Below are 11,078 nucleotides of genomic sequence, written 5' to 3'. Positions count from 1 at the left end.
CACTCGTTCGTGCTGCAAAGGTTTCAGGTGAAGCTATGAATAGGTCACAACACCAAACCAACAAAATAAAGTCGCTGACAGAGGCTGTGCGTGTTCTGGCCGGGAAGACCAAGTGTCAGCAATAATATTTGCCAAGTCGCCGGTTGTCAAGGGCTTGTATTGTTGTGTCTCCGGAGCACTTCGAATTGATCGGAGCGATGACAAATGGACGCGCGCCGAAGATATGATACACAGTGAACACGTTCGCTCCCAAGGTTGAGTAAATAATGGATTAGCCTTTAAAATACGTAATTCGCCGACTAGCGTTGACATACGAAGACTTTTTGCTAAAGGTTTTAAGAAAAACTGCTGAAATTCATTTTAGTTTACTTGAAACTATGTTTGAAAAACCTATTATAAAGCCGACAAAACAACATACAACAAATTAATCCTAATTATTTAAGGCATTTTCTCAGGAAGCTCTGATATACCGCTTTCTACTTGTATTCCACCTTCCGACTTAACTCTGAAATTTAGTTTTATTGTTTAACAGAGGTACTAAATAATGCGTGGGCCTACAATATCTTGATAAAACACGGAGCCTACATTTTTTCAGCTATTAAGAACTTATTTTCAGTTACCTTCATGATTACAAAGCAACTACGAATTAACACTACAATTGACAAAAAAATTAAAGTCAGCTTTTGAGAGGCAAAAGAATAACTCCCTTTTCATCTATTTTATTGCAGTATGAGGCTAAAAAAGAGCACGAGGAAAAATGTCTCTGTTGCGGACCAATTTTGTTGGTTTTGAGATTTTCCGAACTTGTTTAAAGAATTTCATAAGTTATTATAAAAAATCTGCACTTTCACTGTTGCCGGCCATAAACTACTTTTAAGAGCCTGCTGAAAACCAGTTCTACCGAGAAGTTCCATAAGCGACAGCTCACGGCCAGGAGTATATAGGCTGCAAAAAAACTCTTCTTTCAAACGTTTATAGGCGAATAGAATAGTGATGATAAAAAATAAATTGTTGGTAGGCCAAGGCAAGTTTGGCTACAATAGGATATGCAAGGTTATATTTCCTTACATTTTTTTATGTTGTTTTTCCATGTTGTGATTAATTCTGTTCATAAATGTCCATTGATATTTGCAAAACTAAACTTGGTTTTTGTCACTCAACTCGGTATTGCCACGTTTTGCCACTTGTTTGAAAATATAGTAAGCTAATGCAAACTTATCGCGCAATTTAAAAGAAAAACATTTATAACGACAGCTTTCATTCTGACGCAATCAATCACAAATTACAACATGTCGGCTTCGAGCATTTGATGCGGTAAACGCCAGTGGATACAATTATTGTCGGGTTATTAACGCCTCTCCTTTTTCTAAATGTTTGCACAACTGCGGAGTTCCACCCTCAAGTGGCCTTATTGACGCTTTACAAAGTGCTGCTATGATATTGGGGAGCTGGCTGCCAACGCACCTACACTTTTAATTCGAAGTTAAAATACAATATTATGAAGGTTGGATTGTAATCAGCAATACAGCTTTTGCGAACTACTTAAATTTCAACAGATTGATTGTTTCTACGTATAAGTTTAGGTTAGGGATTATTCTTAAACTTGTATGTTTTGTCATATTTTTATTCTCGTGTTCGAAATTAGAACTCATGCTTTTGCTTATTGTTATTTTTACGCTGCGCATGATCCATTTTTGGTTATAACTCTGTAAACATTTACTAACCAGAAGAAATATCGACTAATTAACTAAATACCATTGATGCGGCAAAACACTAATTCTCCATAATCTTTAAGTCAAGCTAAGAAGTGGCTTATGTCAATCCAGAAAAGTGTAAAAAAAATTATTTTAGTAAAAATTTGTTTTATTAATTTGTTGTCAAGTTAAAAAGGCTTTTCAAACATACCAAATAGTTCTTCCACAAAGTATGCGTTTATTTTTGCTTTAGTCAGCAGTCCAACGGTAAACCGTAATCGTGTTTTAAGTTTTATTTCGTATCGATGCACAACTCACAGTAAAATTCGAACATACGATCAAAAAAGGCAACCGTCGAAAAATTGCAGTGATTTGCAAACAGAAGTAGTGCAATGGGCGGAGACAAACCAAGTTACAAATTGAGTTTGTACAAGATTGACGAAAGGGGCAGGAAAAAACTTCTGAGCACCTTAAAACAACGACAACAATTATATCATTGCCATGTATCTTTGAGCAAAAACTCAACGAGTCGTTTCAAATGATTAAAAAACGTGCTTAGAAATCGGATCGGTACAGGTAGAACCTTATGGGAAAATTGCAATAAGATTAAATTAGGTTAGAGATCCAAACTTTGCGTTTTGAAAGCCAAAATAAATAAAATTCAAAGAAAGGTCGTCAAACTTAATTGCAAAGTTGTTAATCAACTTTTTTCTTTTTTTAACATGTGTTGAGGTCCACTGCGAAGAGCACGTCTAATAGCCGGACATTTCATTTTTTTCTTTCTACGAGAACAATTTTGTTATTATAGGCGTATTACCTTACACAGGTACGAAGATAATTTACGTTTTCGTGAATGAAATAGGACTTTTATGATTATTTTATAGCATATTTTGCTTCGTAACGAAAAGAGAAATGTTTGTATCAAGGCAAAGCACCAACAACAGTGACCAAAGCGGCTGATTGTGGAAACAAAAGGCAGGTACTTCGTGGCAGTTTGCGAGGTTTAAAGAATAAAATATGCTTGTAGTCAACCAACAAAATTGTTCATCGCACGCTGAATGCAAAACTAGTGGTAAATCAAGTATTTCATTCCATATGCGAGGCACAGGTGCATAACAAGAAACCGCGTTTTGTCGGCAAGGGTCGATTTTGAAGGGGAGGATTCGTCACACGTCGATCTCGAGGAGTTTACTCCTTTTTGCGTCAGGCTCCTCCTCCCCGCTGGGCGTTCCTCCATTCTCCGGGATCCTTCTCTTTTCTCCCAGCTCCTCCATCATCTTGCGCAACTTGGCGAGCAGCTCCGGGTTCGGTCCGGGAGTTTCCTTCTGGTCGCGCCCTCTACCGACACCCAGCGGCGACATGCCGCTTTGGGCGCCGCCCTTTTCCTGTGACGTGTCGGCATCCTCGTCCAATCGCGCTTCAGCGGCGTTTGCGGCTGAACGTCGTTGTTTCAGCTCGAAAATTTCCTGCTCCATGTTCTTTTTCCGGGCTCTCTTCTCGGCCACCGACGTGCCGTAAGCTTTGATTAGCTCGCCCCAAGACGTAACCTGGAAAGAACAATGTATGTTCGTTATAAAGGGGGGTCTTCTGACAAATTTGTGTTCAGCGCCGACGTTTGGATTAGCTATACGGGTAATCTTCTTCAGGGCAAAAGACTTGTAACTTTACAGAAGGGTATATTATAAAGTGAGTCAAAAGACATAAAACAAAAGACAAAAAACAAGGTGTACATAATGCCTTCAAATGTACATTCAATTCATGTTAAGTTATCGAGAAGTTTAACCGGCGCGCCTTCTTCGCACACGCTTTAATACACGGAATTGCAAATCCTGTTAATCGCAAACTGGGTAAAAAAAAAAAAAAGCAAAAACTGAACACCTTGGGAAACTAATGGTTCAATGGTTATCATCCGCATAGGCCATAGAGCAGTGTTTCCCAACCTTTTTTACACTAGTGCCCCCTTGGGCTCAATATTATTTCATATCGCCCCCCTCATCTTGTTTTACAGTAAAGTATTATATTAATCGTTGTCTAACATCATATTGACTTCACTTTCGTTTCGATAAGCTGTCAGTCATATTTTAGGTTGTCTAACATACATTCACTATGGGAATTTATAGATACATTATTTCACCAGGTTATGTCATTACCCTGAACTTTCTGCACCAACAATTTAAATCAGGGGTCGGCAACCTTTTCTAGTCGCCAACCAAACTCAGAAAGGTCTCCGTTGGCCGCATTTTTTTTATCCATACTACTAATGAAAAGTGTAATAAAGCTACCTTGAGGAAACGGGTTAACCTTAATAGATAGTGTAGTGTTTGTTAATGGTTTTAAGTCCGGGCGCACCTGGCGAGCGAAGCGAGCGCGATTTTTTGGGGGTATACCGGCATTTCTTTTAAATTTCCTGCTAGTTTTTGTTATTACATTGCCCAAAAAAATGTTAAAAAATATATGTGTAATATTTTTTAAGACATTTTCCGTTTTTCCTTGACGCACTTCGTAGCCTTTCACGGCGCAACGGTAAAGAAGCGCTGATCTAGTCCAGAAACAGCTTAAAAATGTGGAAACAAACTGGACGTAGAAAGATCATTCGCGCGAAGCGCGAAAAATTTTCGACGTACTAAGGGTAAAATAGTCAAAAAGTATTTTAAATGAACTCATGTCTAGTTGTCAAAGGGGCGCGGCTGGCCAAATCCGGCGGCGACCCCTGCTTTAAATATACAAACATTTTGCCGCGTATAAAACGGTGAAACGCAACAACATCCAACAACTTAACATAAGAAAGCCAATTATTACGTGACAATGGTCGGAAAACTACTACAAGTTCGCAGTACGGAAGTTGCCATAAGGTTAAAAGTTACCTACCATGCTGTTTGTCAGTATTTTTATGTGAACCTTTTACAAAATTTTGCCATCAGTACTTTCATGTAACGCCCCCTTATGTGCGTTCAGCGCCCCCCAAATTAGTAAAAGACCAAAAACGCCCCCTTGTAACTCGCCAACGCCCACAAGGGGGCGGTACCGCCCAGGTTGGGAACCTCTGCCATAGAGCTTGACTAAGTTAATAATTTTTGAACATAAACACAAAAAACGTTTTGAAGAATAAGCTTAAAATTAAAGATGTATTTCGTTTTGTATAATTTGACTAACAGGGTAGTTGGTTTCATTACGAGTCGTAAAACACATAAAACGCCTAACGTTACAATGTTTTAAGTAGTTCAAGGTCAAACCAATGAACTATTGACAGACGGCCTGTGCGTCTCTTTTTTAAACAACGCAATTTCACCATTGAAAAGCTATTGCCGCAGAACGCTTTCTCTTTCTTTTTCCTTATCATATATTAGTCATCGGGTTTAGTTACTTTACCTTGGGATGCAGAAGTTGCAAAACTTGTTGTGCTGCATGCTGCTTGCCGATCTTTTTGTTTTTGGCTGACCCCTGAAATGCAACAAATGACAACTTTAGTAAAATCATCTCGATTTATATAAGTTAAAGTTAACGAAATCATTTTTGAGTGACAAATAATCTACAGAAACATTATTTTAATGCAAAATTTCATTGACGTAAGACATTTCAAAGATAATTCTACTAAAACTTTAAAAAAATGTCCCGGTCGGCAGAACTTTACCAGATAAATTTAATGTGAAGTATAGTTTTTTCAAACTTTACCTTTCATACCGCTATCATCAATTACTAACCCTAACCCTAAAATTGAAAACTTTAGAAAAAAGATTTATTTTTTACGCTGATAACAGGGACCCATTGTGTCAGTTTCCATGGCAAAAGCAGTCGACTGTTATCAGAAAAGACAAACTAGGGTAATGAACTACTATTACTTACGTTGACAACATGCTTGCCGCAAACCATCGTGTAGTCAATATTTTTTCCTTTGCCGGCCTGAACGTCAAACTTAATGCTGGTGTCGGCGATTCCCTGGTTACTGTGATGAAAACGAGTTTATGGTGAGAACAGTCGCAAGTCTCTGATTGCGCAATTATAAAATAGCAGAAAATCATCAAATTACTTTGTGCCATAAATATATGCAACATTTAAGAGTTCTATTTTAACAAAAAAGTGTAATAAAATGCTAAACGACAACCCTTGTGACTGCAAATTTTACTTTTTTAAACCTAGTACTTATAACACTAGCAAAATCACTTGTCACATCACTGCGGGCCATGCTAGATTAAATATAAGAGATGTTCTAAAATCTCTTTTATCAGTGCTTTCAAACCAGACGGTGCTGGGCCCTTCTTACTATGCTATTTTTTTGGTTGGCTTAAATAGAAGCTACAACCTGTTAAAACATACACTTAATTTGATTTGTAAAATACGTGATATGAACATAAATAAACAAAAAAAGATAATTTTTGCACACTAAAATGCGCCCCTATTAGTGATATAGATGCAAATAACTATTTTTCAGTTTTCTCTGTGTAGATTATTTTGGCGCGCCTTATTGTGAGTGCTGAAATTATCGGCAAAAAATGGCAACGTTGGTAAGGCACTGGATTAGTAAATGTACCGTTTAAGACACTCGGTGAGCAGTTGATAGGGTAAGTAGTTGCCGGCGTGAACGCAAAGATCGTAAACTCGCTGGTCGGTGACTGATACGTCGTTGAAGTACTCCACTGAAGTCTCGCCCGAAAGACTTTCGACCTGGTCCTTAAATAAATAAATAATAAGCGATAAGTTTGAAAAATAAGCGATAAGTTTGATCGACAATATGCAACCGCTCAATGCTTTTCAACAAAATCATCGCCGCAAAAAGGTCGTTTTCATCCAACTTTTTTTTCGCGAGTAGTTTGAACGCAGCTCTTTCAAGGGGGTAAGAAACGAGTATTTTTTAATATTTTATTAGTACTACGTTCAGTGGACAAACATCAGATGTATAAAAACACTCCCACATAAAAGTACTTTTTTCGAAGCTTATGACGATTTCGCTCCTAGTCTAATTGCACACAAAACTAAATTCAGAAGCACGAGTTTTTAGGCTGAAAGTTTTTGTCAATACTTAACAAAATACAACAGTCGACACAACCACGTGGTTTAAAGTAGAGTGTACAGTGGTCAACCCTGTCGTATAACAGTCCTAGAATGTGTCCGAAAAAACGTGTTCTTAACTTTAATAATATATGACCTACGTTTCCTGTTGTGGCCATTATTGTATGATTGCATAATCAGGGTAAATATAATATTAAAATATTGTAATACACCCCTTGTCCTTATGAGTTCTGACAACTTACTTTGAAACCCGGAACAAGCATTTCCATGGTGGCAAGAGCCGCTTTGTTTTTTGCCGTCTTTTTATTTAGGCCGCTTGCAACGCCGTAGGTTTTCTCGTTGATTACAATCGTGGCCTGGAAAGGTTCGCTCGAATCGTCTGTGACAAATTGCGCACTTTTTAACAACCACTTTCAGATTGACAAATATGTGTCATGTAAACGCTTGGAAGTTAGTAAAAAGTTCAAGTTAAAAACGCTTACCATTTGTTTCAAAGATAAAATGCGGCTTTGTCCTGAGAACGCTCTGGGCATACTCGTGTAAAACGCAAACCATTGGCTTGGTGCTGGGGTTGAATGCAACTTCTGTAAAGCAATTTTCGTTGCTTTAGTAATTACATATACATAACGGGGAATTTTAATCATTATAGGAACTGCACTTCGGCCGTAAGGTAACGATTTGAGGACGAAACGAATTTTAAAACTTGTTAATGACCAAAAATTTGCTTATATTTTATTGTTTGCATGTTAAAACGAGACGAAATAGTGACGAATTGAATGAACATAAATACAAAAACTTTTGCTCTAATAATCGCTTTGTAGCAACAGAAAACAAGTAAAACTCACTTTGAGGTCTATTACTTCCTTCTTCTCTTGGAATTGTGACAGTAATAACCTTGGCTGGACCAAGCTAAAATTAAAATATTTTAATTTATGTTCCCATACAATATTGCAAAAATTACACAATAACTTATTACACAATAACTCTTTTTTTTAAACAATTATTTAAAGCAAACTAAAACCTTTTTGGGTTCTACTTGACTTTCTTGTGTTGTCTGGTTTGCTTCCCTCTTTTTATTTCTTGCAAATTGCCTTTTATCAGACCATTTATTAAAGTGGGGAACTTGTGTAATACTAAACTTAAATCGCAAGTCGATATATTCTAATAGAGATGCTTCATCTGCAAAATGGATTAGTAAAATTGGTTTAAACAAGGAGGCCTCATAACAAACAAAGTTTATTCTGCATTTATAACCTCTATATAATTAACTATATATATGTCATACAGAAGCAAATGGTACCTAATAGTTCATTTTGATTGCTGTGCAGAATTGCTTTTGGAAAAAAAGCTTCGGCAGAACTTCCATTTTGTTGTGACCTAGCTGCTGTATCTTTATTATCGTCGTTGTTGACGATGACAATATTAGAACAGTCTTGTTGGTTATTGTTAGATTGTGATTCAGATCTGACATGGTCATTTGCAGAATTACCATTTTCTTTTGGAGGGATAGCTTTATTTTCATTTTCATCACATTTGGTTTTATCCTGGTCATTATTTGCAAGGTTACCTTCTAAAACAAAAAAATATGTAATAAACAAGCACAACAGTTTACTTGATATGAAAAATAAAATAAAGATGACTCACTTGCTTGTTCTGAAACTTCAGCTTTAATTTTATCAAGGGTTCTCATATAAGCCAAACATGGAATGCTTACAATTGGTGGAGAGTGTTTCTACAAAAATAGTACACCTTTAAATAAATTAGTTAATTAACTGCGTAACTATTAACTAGCGGTATTTAAATATTGAATAGAGTTATGGGTAGTATATTCCAAGTGCTGGCAACGTTTTTTCATGTGCTATTAGGTGTAATTCATAACCTCTCGGTGGGCTTTCTGACCCACAACTGCATCTGCAAAGTTGTACAATTAGAGTCATATATAGCGCATTTTTAGTGTTTTAGGCTAACCACAATTTTTTTTTCCACATAAATATTTCAGGGCAAAGATGTATATATATATATATGTATTCATTGAAATTGGCGGCTCACTTGATAAGGTCAGGGGCGCTGTTCATCCTATTTTTTACATTTATTAAATGTTTAATGTAATCAAATTTTTAATTTCTAGGCAGCTTTAATACTTTATTAGATATAGATTTGGCCAGTCAGGCTTTTGCTGGATATATAATTGAGTAAATAAATCAACAAACATAAATCTGTTGATTTTTTCTGTTAAACAATCATTGTTAGGGTAGTTGAAGAGAAATAACTGACCTAGCCTCTGCAGAACACCCGCTTATGTTATGAATGTATGCCATACTTTAATAAAGACTGTATAACTACTTTAAATAAATAAAAGAAATCGCCAGATAAGCAAGATTCTAAAATACTACACAACATACAAGTTGGCATGTAAATAAATAAATAAATAAACAGTTGGATTAAGAGTCCATGTGGTATAAATACCTTAAGAGTGGAATATTATTTTTACTTTGAAACTCAACAAAGATTTTTTAAACGCAAAACAACTTACACGGACACTTCCAACACCAATAACATAAGGCCTGGACCATGTCAGTACTTTGGTTTTCTTATGAAGGTAAACTGGTATACCAGAGTTATGCTGAACAGTCACCCAACCCTCTGGCAAGGGCTCCATTGATGAAGAAGGTATCTGATACTGTTTAAAATGATACAGTACAAAAATTATATCAGGATTAAACAAATAAAAATATTGGCTGTTATGCTGTTACCATTACTGACCTTTAAAGACCTCTTAGTAAAATAGCGCACAGGTTGCGCAGCTGTGTCTTCAGCTTTCTTTAAAACAAAAAGTGAAGTAAGGTTTAAATAATTTGTTAACATTTTATTTTTCAAAAACATTTTTTTTACATTTATGGGCATGACTTCAGTTTCCATTTCACCTTCGATACCTATAAAATAATAAAAGTACAGTATTTACGCTGTCAAATAGTTAATGTGCAACAAACACCTATGTGTAGGTACAAAGTGACTACTTGTTATATTAACATTCTTAAGTTAAAAATGTATAAATAAACAATAAAAGCAAAATTTAGATATCACCTTCCATGTCTTGATCATTGATTTCATCGTCGTCAGAGAACAGACTTTGATTAACATCTGCATTAATTTCTGCTGCAACTTCAATTAACCCCTTATTTTTGTTTTGTAATGAATCAGGTAACACTGAATCACCATTCTCAGCAACAAAGTTTTTATCTTTCAATGGACAAGTGACTGCCAGTTTGGTTTCATCGGTGTTGGACATCCTAATTCTTTTTTATACTAAATTTCTTAGGATTAAAATTTCATTAAAACAGCGACACTATTTTTTTAAGTACTAACTAAAATATTTCCAGATGAAGTTGGTCAAAATTAAATAGGTTTCAAACACATTATTCAATTAGAACCAAACATGAACTTGGAAATATAGCATTTTCTTTTAATATTACAACTTACAAGTATAATGACACATAATGTAGAGAACGATTTCATCGCATTTTTTGATCATTTTTAGAGATTGATTGTGGATCAATCATGCTTCACAATCCCTAAGCCAGTTTGACAAAATATTTTTAACATACTGGCAGGAATTATTAGCATGTCAATCCCATTCATCCATTTATGTTTTAAATACTGTCACCAACTGACTAAATTAGTATTCATTTTTTCTACAAACTTGCAGCATACCAGAAAATTCAACTCTAGACCAAACAAAATAGGAATAATTTTAGGTAACTCTTACCATGGTGTTTACAAATACTGATACTATTCTCTTGAATTTGTTTTCAGCAAATGTTCAACGTATATTAAAATAAGACCCCAGCCTCTCAAAACTCTATTGTCTATTATTCACAAAGTTCTAGTAGATTAAAAAGTTTGTTTGTGTGTGTGTTGGAACATTAAGTTAAGTGTTTGAGGCTGCGGCACTAAAATACATACAAAATGTTCTACGCTCACTGAAACAACGCACAGCTATATGCTATTCAAGTTGCGTTGCAGTAAGCACCTGATTCTTCGGCAAATTTGGCTTAAAAGCCATGCCACAGTTTATTGCATTTTGGTCCAGTAAGTAATGTTTGAAAATTTCTGATCAAAATCTTATTACTAACGAATATATTACACGGTAAACTTTCGAGCTGCTTGCTTTCCCTTGGTTGTAAAGTAGCCTATACAAACAACTGCTGTAAAGGGTGATCATGGGCCATAGGTGGATCTTATTAGGTCATGCCCTCTGAACTATATATGTTATCCAACTGTTTTAAGCAAACATATTTTGCCCTCTATAAAATTCAGATTCTGTTAATTTTTTCGCGATTTCTGCAATTTTACTACACTACTGGGTCGCTGGGTTTC

General features: G+C 35.8%; 1 protein-coding gene across 1 annotated transcript; it reads right to left on the bottom strand.

The window, feature by feature from the left end:
- Positions 1-1,991: 1,991 nt before the first annotated feature.
- Positions 1,992-10,007, bottom strand: LOC146169204 (microprocessor complex subunit DGCR8-like). Its single transcript, XM_083381680.1, has 14 exons — positions 9,786-10,007; positions 9,594-9,634; positions 9,465-9,521; positions 9,235-9,381; positions 8,346-8,433; positions 8,002-8,271; positions 7,723-7,880; positions 7,547-7,610; positions 7,184-7,285; positions 6,944-7,080; positions 6,223-6,362; positions 5,538-5,637; positions 5,064-5,135; positions 1,992-3,241 (listed from the first exon to the last, which is right to left on the bottom strand). Exons 1-14 carry the CDS (start codon positions 9,988-9,990, stop codon positions 2,861-2,863), a joined length of 1,962 nt encoding a protein of 653 aa, XP_083237806.1. The 5' UTR covers positions 9,991-10,007; the 3' UTR covers positions 1,992-2,860.
- Between the last annotated feature and the right edge of the window lie 1,071 nt (positions 10,008-11,078).

The sequence above is a fragment of the Ascidiella aspersa genome, chromosome 1 (genome assembly GCF_963924565.1).
Source record: "Ascidiella aspersa chromosome 1, kaAscAspe10.2, whole genome shotgun sequence".
NCBI lineage: Eukaryota > Metazoa > Chordata > Ascidiacea > Phlebobranchia > Ascidiidae > Ascidiella > Ascidiella aspersa.
Note: the sequence above shows the minus strand (reverse complement) of the source record. Positions and strands in the feature narration are given on the sequence as shown.